This window comes from Acartia tonsa, chromosome 14, assembly GCF_053477335.1.
Source record: "Acartia tonsa isolate MP-2025a chromosome 14, ASM5347733v1, whole genome shotgun sequence".
In the NCBI taxonomy this organism is placed as follows: Eukaryota; Metazoa; Arthropoda; class Copepoda; order Calanoida; family Acartiidae; genus Acartia; species Acartia tonsa.
The window spans coordinates 31,583,193-31,598,978 of record NC_137273.1 but is presented as its reverse complement, the minus strand read 5'-3'; the positions used below and the strand labels follow the sequence as shown (position 1 = coordinate 31,598,978).

Sequence of the window (15,786 nt, the reverse complement as noted above, 5' to 3'; positions counted from 1 at the left end):
GTCTATTTGTCTGATAATTATTGAAAAAAGATTTATGAAATTATATATTTGTGAGCTTTACTATAAATGGAATTTAACATTCTTGTGTGTATAGTTCGAAGTTCTGGCATAAAATATCCTTGGTCATGTTCACTAAGAAGCTCTGGTTATAGGTGATTTTTCTATTATACAATTGACTTTGTCTTTCTGTCTACAAATCCAGACATAACTATATTTTACTTTATAAACTTATACTTCTTTTATAAAAATAAAATGTTGATATTTGTTTTATCAACTATATAATTCTTTATTTATCTGTCCTTTGCCTGTCAGTCCATCAATCCATTATTCAGTCTATTTGTCCTTCAGTCTGTCCATCATCAGTACACCAATACTTTGTGGAAGAAAATGTTACTTACTCTGGTCCCATTTAAGATTTCTAAACTTATTTTTTCTATTTAAAGTTTTTGTGATTATTTTCTATACTAGAAGCTTCCATAAATGTGGAGTAACTATGCTATCAGGACCCCCTGGCCCAACTATTTTAGTTTCTGCTGCCCACTGCAACTATATTTGTAAGGTAAAATCTAATTTTGGTGCATCCTTTCAGAGCGCTTATTGGGCACTGAAACCCACATTTCCTATTTTTAGAAAAAATTATGCATAGGGACCTAATCCCATTAGAGCCTATCTAACCCTGCTGGACTACTCATTGCTAAAATGACCCGAGGTAATACAGAAAAAATTTAACTCCCACCCCTTATTTTTAATTTTTTCAAAAAAAAATTGGGTGGATGGGTTACCAGTGATCAACTAACACTTTGTGTGAAATCACCAGTTAATGTCTAATGTTTATGAAAGCCTTCAAGAAATACAAAGCTTTAACTGCATAAAGACTGCCACAAGTAGACCCAATACCCTAAATTCCAAGTTCATCTTCAGCTTCAATAACAAGAAAGTTATAGGCATTCTAATATGACATTATAGGTAGATGAAAAATTTGAAATTGAGCTATATTCTTATTTTGGGCATAAAGGTAGGATGCCAGTAAAATTCAGTAAAATTCAGTGAACACTGAACAATGAAAGTACTTTAGTGTGAGAATTCCACCTTTTAGTATTTCCAGCCAATAAGAAGGCTGGATCAGCTGAACAACCAATTACAGCAAACATCTATAAGTAAATACATGTATTAGTTTCCTTTTTTCCACCAGGATTGTATGTTTACACACATAAGTTTTCTTAGAGATTTCTACTATGAAGATGTCATTTTAATATGTCTTCAAATTTGGGATATTGGATCTACTTGTGGCAGTCTTCCAACCATTAGAGTAAAGTGTTTCTTGCAAGATTTCTTAAAGGACGCCTGCAAGAAATAATACGCTTTAACTGCTGAAAGACTGCCACAAGAAGACCCAATACCCAAAATTTAAAGCCTTCAGCTTCAATAACAAAAAAGTTCTAGGCATTTCAAAATAGCATTTTATGTACAATAGAATTTTTGAAAGATTTTCAATGCTCATTAAAGAAAAAACAATATTAAATTACGTCGCGTAGACACAAAATTATAACCTTATCTTTGTCAGAAACTTAGATTGCCTGTAACTGATTACATTTTTACAATAAAAACACCACATTTCATAGTCAAAATCTATGAAAAAAATTCGATTTAAATTGCATTTTTAAACGAAAATCATAGCGGAAACAAAGGGGTAAACTAATACAAGCTTAGCTGTGATTGGTTGTTAAGCTGATTCAGCCTTCTGATTGGCTACAGTACATTCGGTACAACGCAAGTAAAACTTAATTTTTTTTAATGATTTTGACTATAAAAATGGGTATTTTTATTGTAAAAATATAATTAGTTACTGGAAACCTAAATTTATGACAAAAATAAGCTTATAATTTTGTTTCTAGGCCACGTAGTTTAATTTTAAAGTTTTCAACATGAGCATTGCAATTCTTTCAAAATTTTCATTGTACATAAAATGTCATTTTAAAATGCCTAGAACTTTTTTGTTATAGAAGCTAAAGGCTTCAAATTTGGGGTATTTGGTCTACTTGTGGCAGTCTTTCAGCAGTTAAAGCGTAGTATTTCTTGCAGGCTTCCTTTAAGTACCCCTACTTGTTTAATGGCCTTCATGAAACTATCCCTTTTATAGGATGCAGATGATAATTTGAATGAAAGCTGTTGTTGTAATCAAATTGGAGATCCAGGTTATGAAATAAATTGCAGGTATTTATTAAAGATTATTAAAAACAAGTTATGATAATAAAACTTTAGCCAATGGTCTTCAAACGGTTTAAGGCTATTTTTATTCCCTTTGATACTGCTTTGTATGAAAAGGTTGCAACTACTAGCACAATTAATTTACATCAAAATAACCCTATATGCATTATGAATCTATTTAGAAAAAGTGTCCACTGTGGCCCTGATCCTAAAACAGTGAAAGCAGAGCCAAGAGACTTAAACATTGTATGTGGAGAAATCAGTGTGGAAATTGAAAATCAATACTTTTCTACTGAAAAAGAGGTAATAGTTGAAATATAGCTTTTCATGATTTTTCTGTATGGCTCAGAATTAGTTCTAATTTAGTGGAAATTAATTATTCATTGAGTCATACTGAAAAACATAATTTACTATGGCTTCTAAACCTATTAACCTATTGGATTAAAAACAGTTATGATTCATACTGAAAAATCAATTATATTATTATAAATAGAATTTTTTACAAATGTTGAAATAAAAATAATAAAATTAATATAAAATTAACAAAATTGAAATTAATCTAATGATTATCCATGGAACACTGTCAAAAGTAAGATGCAATGAATATTTGCTAATATATGTATCTTTCACAATTTAGGTTGTTCTTAAAGTGAAAGAGTTCCATAATTATCCCTTATATAATCCTGAGGATATCCTGAAGGGATATGACATTGCAGTCTACATAGTTGATGATGAAAAATTAAAGGTAGATATCAGAATCAACAAGGATGACAATATTCATAAGTAACAAAGCACAAAAATTATGTTCAAACACATAGACAAAGTGGGTTAAAAAAGAGAGAGAAAAAATAAAACTAGGATAAAATTGCAAATATTCTATTAATGTCTTTTAAAGCTAATACAATTAGAATCACCTATAAACATTAGAGTCTAAGTGATGGATCAATAGACAAAGTGAAGCACAAAGTAGCTTTACTACAAAAAATATCAAGATTAAATCTCTGATTTTGATATTTCTTTTTAGGATAGTTCCTACTTTAATAAAGGAAATATTTGGCCAACATGCCTTCCCAAAGGAGATGACCAATATGAAACTGGGTAAGATTTAACATTTGGTATTATACAATGACAATATCCAGGTTAAACTTTTTATGCTACAAAAATTTATTTTATATACATTACGTACAATTGAAAATGCACAAATGAATAAAATAAGGTACTGTTTTTTAAATCATATTGTGAGCATATGAAATGGATTTTACAAGTTAGGTCTAGGAACCTGAGAAATAACTTGGCCTAGGTTAGGTTGTATAACCAATAGTCCTCAACATATGGAGCAAGCAATGAATTTTACTTCATACATTAAAGGGCGAATATAGGTTCAATATGATATGGGCTTAAAATTTAGGTGCAATTCTATACTTTTAGAATATCTATGCCAAATTTTAAAAATCAAAAAAAAACCTTAAGTAGATATTGCAATTTTCGTGTTCACTTCAACATATAAAACATCAGATGACCAACAAAATCGGCTTTTTTTATCCTTTATAAGACTTTTTTTGACTATTTTGCTTAAGTTTGATTGACTATTACATTGGCAAGCATCTTAAATGATAATTTAAATGTTTATTTTTTTAGATTATATACTATTTTATTCAATTTTTAAAAGCATAAAAATGATTTGCGTATTTGTGCGTCAGGAGTATTGACTAGAGTAAATAATACATTTCAAAGTTTATTTTCTGTACAGAGATCATTGATTAATTCTGGATGATATAAATACCCTAAAGTACGCATTTTTCAACTTACACACACACAAATTGGTAGCAAAATTTTCTCCAGAAAAAAATATAAGAAAAAAGAAACAATGTTCACCTATTATTTTTGTCCCCTTTAAATTAATTATAACAATTACAATATAATTTTCATACTGACATGAAATAAAATTTTTCATGTAGGTTTTAAAAAAAAAAATCATATACTTTATACTTTGGTGGGGAATATTGTTAAAGAAGTAGAAATCCAAATTACAAAAAAAATACATTGATAACTGGTTTCCACATTTTATTTAACGAAAGCTTTTTAATTCAACCTTCCTAAGAATCCTTGTGTGATGCTAGGGTGTTTGGATTTCTTAGTAAACCACACTAATTACATAAAATTATCTTCAGATGTCCAGGTTTTAAGCTATAACAGACTTATACAATTGAATATGTAAATATCTTTAAGTTATTTATAATCTATAGAATGGCACGGTTTTTTTGAGCCCATATCATATTCATTATTATTGTTATTTGATTCTTTATTTGTCTTTATCATTTACATACAAAAATTATATTTAAAGTTTATCAATATTATTTTAAAAGTCATTCACAATATTAAAAAAAAATGGATAAAAATTATTTATGTACACATATATTAAAGAATATCATATCAAAATTACATTGGTTATAAGAAAAGATTTTTACATACTGTGACATTCCCTTTTGTTCGGTCATAATTTACGTCTTCATAAAATAATAATGGATCACATTTAAGATGTGATTAGCAGACTGAATAAGTAAGGGAGGGGCATGGACAGTTTTATTAACACTGTTAGGTACAAGGGTCGCCAGAGATCGGTTTTTAATAAATGCCGCGTTTTTTCGACAATTTTTTAGACCTTGATTGATTGAACGAAGACGATGGGAGAGTATACAACTTAAGAATTCAAAATTTTAAAATTATTATTTTAGCCATTTGTATAATGTCTAATACAACTTAAATCCATTTTCGCTGCAAATTTATTGATGCATCTTTTTAGATCTGTATTAGACATTATACAAATGGCCAAAATAATAATTTTAGAATTTTGAATCCTTAAGTTGTATACTCTGTTTTAAACCTTATTTCATCTTGAAGATCAATGCCCCGTACGATTTTAACAGAGTATACAAATTAAAAAATCAAAATTTTAAAGTTATCATTTTAGCCGTTTGTATATAATATCTAATACAGCTCTAAAAAGATGCATTAATAAATATGCAGCGAAAATGGATTTAAGTTGTATTAAACATTATACAAATGGCTAAAATAATAATTTTTAAATTTTGAATTCTTAAGTTGCATACTCTCCCATCGTCTTCGTTCAATCAATCAAGGTCTAAAAAATTGTCGAAAAAACGCGGCATTTATTAAAAACCGATCTCAGAGGATGACTGGTCCCTTACCTTGGTATTGCCCCTTTAATTTAAGTCAGACATCCTGTGGTATTCCCTGAGCCCAGTCATCAATAAAGCCTCAAAGAAATAGTGTATCACATATAAGATGTGTTTGGCAGACTGAATTAAGATGAGTGGGGCAAGGACAGGTATTCTGATAATAGACAGCTCTGACAGTTAGATTGAAGAGTTGCCAGAGGATTAATGAAGGATCATTATCGACTGGTCCCTTACCTAGGTATTTACCCTAGAGCTGAATAACAGACAGAGTAGGAATAAAATTTATCCAGGGTCAAATTGAATTGTTGTTAATTTTTCATATCCTAGTTTATAATTTTTGTTTTTAAGCAAAAATTTCCTTTGAAAGGAAATAAATTCAAGTAGATTTGAATTTAATGGAAGCTTTTTTTTCAGTCTTGACTGAAAGATGAAATATAACACAAGTATAATTTCAATATTTAAAACAGTTATCATGTTACTTGTGAGTGTTTTTGGAACTCCTACTAACAGCCAGCTTGCGTCAAAATTGAGTTGAATATTTTGTAGAAGGTCTGTGAAGTAGTTAGTAGTAATATCAGTTGTGACAGGACAGTCCAGATAAAAGTGCTGGGCAGTTTCTTTGGGTGCGGGTAGATTCCGGTCTAGAATACAAAGTGTACAATCTGGAGACTCTGGCCTAAAATTAGCGATATTAGCATTAAAATAGTTATAATTGTTTATAGATTTAAACAAGAATTCTCGTATATTTATTGGAATAAAGGACAAAGTCCATACTTTTTGCCATTTGCGCTCTCTCTCTATGTCAAATTCTCTGATTTTCGCCCAGTTATACCTATTTAAATAAGACTTACACTTTTCTATCCTCTGATCATCATTTGATAAGAAGTAACGAAAATGTTTTGACTTTACTTTTGGCTTTAAAAGTAGGGAAATAATTTTAGTTTGAGGTTTAGAAAGTTTACACTAAGCAAATATTGTGCTGAACAAATCCCCGAAGTCTCAAATATTCCATGTAATTGAAATTGACCTTTGATTTGATGTTAAAGTTTCTATAATCTAGACATAAATTATCAGTATTTAGCAGGTCTCCAAAACAAATTAACTTTATATCATTTTCGTAGCATAACCATGTTGTTCTGTAAAAATAGCCCTACTTACAATTTGTTTTTCATTATTGCAAAAAAAGTTGTTTTTAAAAATTCTCATGTCTTTTATGTTGTCATGGTTTAGCCAAAATGAATTTGAAAATATTGTACATGATTCAATAATTCTAGATAAAATGGGATTAATATCCTTATCTAATTTTTCATTAAAACAAAATGGATCATTTGCTTGGCATCTTGTATTTTTTAATTCTGAAGACCAAGTATCAACAATGGATAAAGATTTCTTATACATTAAAATATCATATTCAACCTATATTCGCCCTTTAATCAATTTTGATTTGCTTTAGGGGAAGCAATCTGAAGGCAAGAGTTTCTGGCTGGGATGTTCCAGATTTTCTTTCCAGAAGTATTGGAGCATTGAATTTCAAGAATTTTCTGGAAGTGGAGCAAGGATCCTATTTTAGTAAGGCATGTGTTATCAAATATTATTAGGTGATTATAGGAGTGTCAGGTTTGAGTCTGGACCCCATTACCTCATACTTAAAGTAAGCCTGCAAGAAATACCACGCTTTAACTGCTGAAAGACTGCCACAAGTAGACCAAATACCCCAAATTTGAAGCCTTCAGATTCTATAACAAAAAAGTTCTAGGCATTTTAAAATGATATTTTATGTACAATGAAAATTTTGAAAGAATTGCAATGCTCATGTTGAAAACTTTGAAATTAAACTACCTAGCCTAGAAACAAAATTATAAGCTTATTTTGTAATAAATTTAGGTTTCCAGTAACTAATCATAGGTTCACAATAAAAGTACCCATTTTTATAGTCAAACTCATTAAAAAAAAAAATTAAGTTTAGAAGGCTGAATCAGCTTAACAACCAATCACAGCTGAGATTGAATTAGTTTCCCCCTTTGTTTCTGCTATGATTTTCGTTTAAAAATGCAATTTAAAACAAATTTTTTTCATAGATTTTGACTATGAAATGTGGTGTTTTTATTGTAAAAATGTAATCAGTTACCGGCAATCTAAGTTTCTGACAAAGATAAAGTTATAATTTTGTGTCTAGGCGACGTAATTTAATATTGTTTTTTTCTTTTATGAGCATTGGAAATCTTTCAAAAATTTTATTGTACATAAAATGCTATTTTGAAATGCCTAGAACTTTTTTGTTATTGAAGCTGAAGGCTTTAAATTTGGGGTATTGTGTCTACTTGTGGCAGTCTTTCAGCAGTTAAAGCGTGGTAATTCTTGCAGGCGTCCTTTAAGATGTTGAAAATAGTATAGTCAGACACAACTCATGACTAATGCCCAAAAATGAGTTTCAGACATAGTCCATGCTATTTAAGGGTTGGTTGTCTGTTTGATGTTTAATATTTTATAAAAGATTGCAATTGATTGATTGTTTCAAATCTAGTAGATTTTCCACCATTAATTCTATTCAACAGATGGGGTAATTTTTTAGCATAAATTAGGTTATATATCAAATCATCATTTAAGATCCCTGTTAAATTATGATTAGACTTTTTATATTATTAATATTTTGAATCAATTAGGAAGTATTGATGGAGAAAATTGACTGCAAAGATCACCCCAAAATGGGGACAGATACTTACTATCCAAGCACCGGTTCATGCTTCAGGTATAAAATAAATTTTTTTTTATCTATTTGATCAAAATATAGACATGTTTCTTTTCTAATCTTCATAAAACTATTGGCTGATTTGTCCCTGTCATGTATGTGAGAGAAAGAGAGAGATTGTATGGTTGATAAATAGACAAACGTTCAAAGTCATTTCTAAATCTTAATTGAAAAATTCCTTGCTATTTTATGTAATACAAGAAAAAGGAGCCAATAGCATCCTGGGACTCTATTCAAAGGAGAAGAGAACCTTTCCAAGTATTATATCTAAAAATTACATGGGAAAAAAGAAAGGGAAGTCAATATTTGAAATTTTACATTGATAGAGGATAAAGAAATGGCATATTTATGTAGGGATCCAACACTGACGAGCTGTCCAAATTTTGGTGTATCAGGATCTGGACTTGTCAGGCCATTCAAGGTAAAATAAGTGTTTGGACACATCTTTTGAGGAGGATTTTTAGGCCTTTTATCCCTAGTCAATCCCAGGGTACCCCCTTACCAGCTCCCATTATTGTTTTGAATTTGAAAATGAGAGGGGGGTATAACTTTGTTTACTATTAAGTCAGGTTAAGTAAGGTAATATTGAGTACTGAGCAACCTTACAAGATTAGAGATCGGCAGATATAGGCCCTGAAGGGCTTTTGCCTAATAGCACACTATATAGGGTTAGGCATGAAAAAAATACCCCATTATTACTTTTTTAGAAAAGGAAGGGGGAGGGTTTAAGTGCACTTTGAGGGAAAGTACTGCTGTAAATATGAGGGAGAGGCCTTATGACAATTAAACTTAAACAGTGGACAAAATGGTCTAAATATTGAGTTAGAGTCTTGAAACTTGGTACATAAGCCAAGTCCTATAGGTTTTACAACTAAAGGAAATAAAAATTCAATTTTTTTTTTAGGTTATGTAAGAAACCCCTGCAGATACAGGATTTTTTGGCCATTTTTTTGGTCAATTATGTTCTCTTTTCATGTAGAAACTTCTTTTTATTGTTTTTTCCTAATTTTTTTCATTGAATACACTATGTTTATTCATAATGTCATTATTTAATATAGGGATTTTTGCAAGTTGGGGACCGAAATTAAAAAACCTATAATTTGATATATGGCAACACAAAATAAAAAAGATGCACTTAACCCCTGCAAGCCACCCACCTAGCCTGCTGGGAATGGTCCCTGACTTGCTGAATCATCTTAAATAATGTCCTTGTGAATAGACACAGTGTATCCATTAAGTAAAAACAATTAAAGGTAAGTTTCTACATCAAAATAGACCAAAAAAGGCCTAAAAACCTAAAGGACTATTTTTATGTACCAAATTTAAAGAATCTAGCTCAATATTTAGACCTTTTTGCTCACTGTTTAAGTTTAGATGTCATTACGCCCCCCCCCCCCTTATTTTTAATTTTTTTTTATTTAGGACTCAGGATATTCAAAGTTCAGCTATTTTGGTCCACTCAGCTTTCACAGGAAATAAAGAAATTTAATAACTAAGGGTTCTAGGCTTGTGTAGCATCAATAGTCGTAAGAACATCAAGCCTTAAATCACCACTCATAAGGTTCCAGTGTAAAATACCCACAAGTCCTAATTAAGTGTCCAGGGATTAGATGGGAAGGATTCACGCATGAATCAGGGTTACACCTAAGATTCAAAACTGGGTACCTCCCTGCTTGTATGGCACAAAAAGTGTTTGAAGGGGTAATGCCTTGGCCCAAAGAATCAGAAGCAACATATTACAATGCAATTTAGGACCTCCTGACAAACATTGTGCAATCAAAGGGTTTTTGTCTGCTATGTACTGTAACACAGCTAGGCATGAGGTGAAGGACCCAGAATCTTGCATATGAGTTGAAAAGTTGACTGTTCAGTCCAGTTTTAAACTTGTCTTAAAGTCCTAATTGTGCTTGGTTATGGTTTACTGCATAGGTATTCCCCCTACTCTAAGTTTTAATGTTCTGTACCTGAAATAGCAGCATTAGAAACCCCCTATAATGTTGTTAGGACAGGCTTTTAAGCCAAGATTCAAACCCACTCTCACATAAATAAGTGAATTTGCTTTGTTTATGCCACAGTTGCAGATTCTTCTAATTCTATAATAGCTCTGAATCAAATTTAGATTTGCTGGATTAAAATTCTTAAAACACTAACAAAACAAAAAAAGGGGATTAATTGAACATGAATATATTAAACTTTATATAAAACTTAAAACAAAAACTATAAGATAAGGGATTTGAGGGATAATACAGTTAGTGATACATTTATTTACATATCCTATGATATTTAACAAGATAACCCTTTCTGTGAATTAAAATTATTGGTTGAAACATTTGATTTAACTAGTTTTGAACTAACGAATCCTAATTCAGTAAAAGTACCCAAAAGTTTAAATTAACAAATAAAATTGTTTTCCTATGAATTAATTAGATTGATTCTTTAATATTGAAGAGGTTGTCAGTATTTTCTAGTAGATAGTTTTGGTGGAGTGTCTGGAGTGGATGCTTCTGATATTACTGCAACAGCAAGTTCAAGAACAAAACAACAAACCTTTATTAGACAGTCTATAAATCCAACTTTGTTTACAGGTATCCTTGTACTAAAGTAACAGGATGTCTATCTGTTTGTCTGTGTGTTTGTGTGTCTATATCAAAGGATCTTGCTAACCGCTGAACCGATAGGGTTCTCCTTAACAGTGTAGCTTCTCATAGGTCCCGGGAAGGTTTATAACTATTTTGGGGTAGGGTACCACCACCCTCCCAAGAGAAATCACAATAAATCGAAATTTGTATTTTAAGTAAAGAGACTCTTACACAACATTGTAGGGTATCGTAGTGACTTGAAAAGAGACTTGAAAGCAACATAGCTAGGTATGGTAGAGATTTGAACAAAAAAAAACATTTGAAGTGCCATTAGAGGCCTCTAGGGGCGTAGCTGATAGTTGACTATTATTTGACCAAGCATATGTATGTAGTAACTGGCTGCCTAATTGTATTTCTGGCTACATCATGTTCTGTATGATCTTGTAATTGACGATTAAAGAGGTACAACTCATTTCCATGCACAGTTAGGACTTTCAGCCATAGGTCATTTAGTCAAAGGTTTGGTTGTCGGTGTGATGTCACTTAACTAAATACCTTATAGTGCATGTTAGAGTATTGCATCTGCTCTGGGTTCTCTAGATGATTACTATCAATTTAATTAAGGTTACTCAAAGTCTTATAAATTAGCCAAAATGAGAAAAAGTTGCATAGTTCCACTACCCAAAGTCTAAGACTACCAAAAGAATGAGATTTAGTTCCATTTTCTATCCTGCATCAGATTGATATTTTTTTAATTGCTTTAAGATGCTAGATGCTTTATGCCCTGGATAGCAGCAAATTATGGTATGAAGATGCCTGATAACTATGTTATGCCACCTTCTTGTTGGATTGACCATGGCACAGGCAACAAGGATGACAAGTAAGTATCTTAAAGTAGCTCTCTCTCAAATATGACAACATTCATAAGCAGCACAGATCAAAAAAATTCATGCATGTATATGGACAATTAAACAAGAAAAATGAATTATAGAGAAGATGTTCTGTTGATAAAAAATTGAAAAATATTAAATATGTGATTAAAATCACAATTTTTGCATAACTGACTGACTGCAGGAACAAATAAATTATATGCTCTATGCTCAGTGTTTCAGGGAATTTTCATTAAAATTGATGTTATCTTTTTTGAATATCATTTGAGAAAATCGTTTTTCTCCTATAGTGTTATAAACAATTGGTGTTAAAGGAACAGAAAATAAACAAAGTGAAATGTAGAAAAGCTGTGATACTAAAATAATTGATATAAGATATTTAAAGGTATTTATGAAAAAATTATAATTATACTTTTGTTAGAGACAATGAAAACTGTGAAGCTCTAGTTCTTAATTATGCTGAACGTCAGAAATGTAATTTAACAAGATCAGAGGTATGAGTTACTGTTTCAAAATTTGCTTCTGATATTATTGTTACTTGACCTCTCTCCAAGCACCTTGAAAAATACTCCGCTTATGATCCATTCATCCATCAGACAACCAACTCACTGAGATGCACAACCTTTGTCTGAGAAGTACCAACTGTGCATGGTAACAAGTTGCGCCTGTTTTGGGCCAAGGCATTCCCCCAACTCTAACTATTTACATCACACATCTGACATAGCAGCATTGGGAACCATTTTTAACGTCTTTTGTTATGACGCGGTGTCAGACCGAGATTCGAACCTATCTCCTTTCCGACAAGGAGCAGATGCGCTATGTGTTGAGCCACGGTCGCGGGTTTTAATGTGTTACTAAACTTCTGGTGCGTTTAAATCCAGGCCCTAACGGTTTCATAAGGCATGCAAAGTTTAACCTACTGCTGCTATGTCAGACACATTCATCGATTGCAATGATAACAGATGGTTTGATAAGACTTCTAACCTGGATCTTTAAATCATTTTAGTGTTGAGCCAGATCGGGGTGCGCCGAATTTCCGACAATCACAGCGCAGCATTTTCATAAAATGCTGTGCTTTAATTGGTGGAAAGTTGGCTCACCCCGATCTGGCTCACCACTAAAATGATTTAAAGATCTAGCTCTAGACAATGGTTTTGTTTTGCTACTGTTGGGATTTTATTTAAACTCTTTGAGGAGTGATGTACACTAAATAAAATTGATTATAGCCAAGCTGTCTTCTATGCAATGAATATCTATTATGGACTTTTATAATTAAGGAACTGTATGGTATAAGAGAATGTTGGGCTTTCAGTACAGAAGGATACACAGATCATTCCTACAATTGCTATACAGGTTTTCTTCTACTCAAATATACTGTGGGGCAAATAACTATAATTGAGCATCTAATTATTTAACAGTTTTGTCAAGAATTTTTTTAAAAAAATTTTACCATGATATTTGAAGTGCCTCCAAAAATTACTTGAAAAAAAAGATATTTTGGTGCATTTAGCCATTTTATGGAAATAAAAACAAAAATTTAACTTTTTACAATACTTTATCAAATTTTTCACAAAACTATTAATGGTTATTTCTTTCATCGTATTATAAACCACTTTCCGCGGATATAGAATGTACAATTATTAGATTAAAAAATGGTTTTAATCTTATGATTGTAATGTACATTTTTATATTCGTAGAAAGCGGTTTATAATACGATGCTAGACATAGTTTTTTCGTATTGATGAGAACGGGTTCCTGTCCACCGGATTCGAATGAATACGAGAAATATTTTGTATTTCAGAGACAGGGGCATGGGGAACCTGTGTGAACAACTGTCCTGGAGTCAGAGGCAATGCTGTGGTAGTTGGAGGTGGAGCTGTTCTTTTAGCTAGTACTTTAGGAGGTCGGTACTTCACATTGTCTGTTTGTCATTTATTCCAACCTTCCATCTGTAATGATGTAGGGAGGGAAAGGGATTTTCTCTGCTTTTATTTTGTTTGCTGTGTTTTTTTAAAGATTTCACATACTAATAAATATAAAACTATTGTTCTGGAAGCCAATGGATTATAACAAGAGAAATGTAATTTACTCAATTCTTATCAGTGATAGGCATTTACATTAATTCAATTGATTAGTTATCTGAATATGAAATAGATCCTAAATTGACAAGTAATGGGTTTTATGTCAACTAGGATACCACAAATCTCTGACAAATAGGTCCATAATTTTTAGAAAATTTAGTATTGTCTATTTTGGCATTTGGTGGGGTGTTGTTTAACTCCTAAGAGATATGACCCCCAAAAAATTTTCAAACAAAATATAAGAAAGTGGAAGTGGGTGGGAGTTACCTACATTCCAGCCCCTCTTGGATTAAAGCCTTCTGCAAATAAAAACAGAAAAATCAACAATCTAAGATTATTCCAATTAATTTTCAGGTAGTTCTCTTACAGCACCTTTTACAGTTGCAGCAGCAGCTCTCTTGGGAACTATGGCCATGTCAAACACCAGGTTCATTAATTTGAATTCACTTTGTCGGTCTGTCTGTCCATCCCTAAGTCTGTCATTCTGTCCGTCAGTCTCTCTTTTGGGCCATAACGTTATGTGGAAAATGTTAGCTGGATCTTTAAATCATCTTAGTGGTGAGCCAGATCGGGGTGAGCCAACTTTCCACCAATGAGAGCACAGCATTTTCTGAAATGCCGCGCTGTCATTGGCTGAAATTCGGCTCACCCCGATCTGGCTCACCACTAAAATGATTTAAAATCCAGCTGTTATTTTCTAGGCTTCTATTCAAGATATACAACTGAATTTTTATGTGAAGATTTTCTGTACTAACCCAGTGTCTCAGTCAAGCTGAAAATTTTAAATTTTAAAACATATAAAACACATGCTGAAGTATTCATGACCACTTAACATCTACTCTAGGAACCACTTCATCTGTATTTAATCCATGATTTTTAAAAGCGAAGCTTTTCTATAATTAGGGTCGGTCCGTACGTCCGTCCGTCCGTCCGTCCGAGATAGATAGCTTTTATTCGTTAATTTAGAATTCTCCTATCGATTTCAAACTTTGCATGATGATTCCTGTAGTAGTTAAGTACGATTTAGAAAGCGTAGCAACTCTATAATCATTACCAGAATTTCCGTACGTCCATTTTAAACATGTTGATTTTTCTACTTTTTTAACAACAAATTGTTATGTGATCTAATTATCCGTTTGATCTGATTTTTTGTATATTGATTCCTAGGACAACAAAGAACAATATTATAAGCGAAGCAACTCTATAATCAAGTCTTAAAAATGTAAGTATGTCAATAAACATTATCGTATATCAAGCACTTTTTTAACAAATTTACTTACAGTTTTGAGTCGATTCTTATACTTTTATATTCTGATTATTCAGTTCTGACACTATACAAGTGTTAATGTCCGTTTGTCCTACCGTTTCAGTGCTTCGCTTTTATGGATGTTGTCATCCTTGTTGTGATGTTTATATTCGTGGTTGTGTCAGAGAGAGAGAGATATACAATGGGCTATTTATTACACTTGTCCCCAAAGTTTCTTGATAACATTGGCTTCACAACTTTGGGGGACTAATTGAATTTTGATTGGTTAGTTCATTAAGTTGAGAGTTCTTACGTTTCAACCACTAATTGTAAGGGGTAATTTTGAGAATTATTATTGTGGATATACATCAATTTATCGGCAGTTGTCTTATCCCTTTAGGTCCCTGTGACTGTTGTCATCTTGATTTTTTTCTTTCAGAAATTCACGCTGTCCTGACGTCTGTCAGCTGGCGGCTGGGGGATGTATCCGCGGCAGGAGGTGTGCCATCCTGCTCAGAACTGCCAACAAATAAGAAGCTAATACAGATCTTGTAGCATCTATGTAGAAGCTTTAGCTTAACTCAATAATCAAATTCATATTTTTAGCACCCATATTTTTTGGGAATACAAGAACCAGCTGTTGCCCGATCTTTTTATGGTAAATTGAAATATTTTTTCTTATAATATTGTAATACTATTATTTGTCAATATAATAAAATCAAATAAAAGTGTTTAATGCTATTTCCAGTATGGCTTCAAAACCAATGAATATCCGCTGGATTAGAACCAGTTCACAGTCATACTGAAAAATCAACCATATATCTGTAGAAAGT

At 31.9% G+C, this 15,786-nt stretch overlaps 1 protein-coding gene across 1 annotated transcript; it reads left to right on the top strand.

Annotated features, from left to right (window-relative positions):
• The first annotated feature begins 95 nt into the window (after positions 1–95).
• On the top strand, positions 96–15,760 carry LOC145305873 (uncharacterized). The gene is made up of 17 exons (XM_080147711.1): positions 96–152; positions 469–559; positions 2,141–2,214; positions 2,391–2,511; positions 2,846–2,953; positions 3,233–3,306; positions 6,862–6,982; positions 8,072–8,157; positions 8,512–8,578; positions 9,580–9,629; positions 10,606–10,742; positions 11,502–11,616; positions 12,048–12,120; positions 12,904–12,979; positions 13,428–13,529; positions 14,062–14,134; positions 15,393–15,760. The coding sequence occupies exons 2-17, from the start codon at positions 494–496 to the stop codon at positions 15,484–15,486; spliced, it is 1,437 nt and encodes a 478-aa protein (XP_080003837.1). The 5' UTR covers positions 96–152; positions 469–493; the 3' UTR covers positions 15,487–15,760.
• The last annotated feature ends 26 nt before the right edge of the window (positions 15,761–15,786 follow it).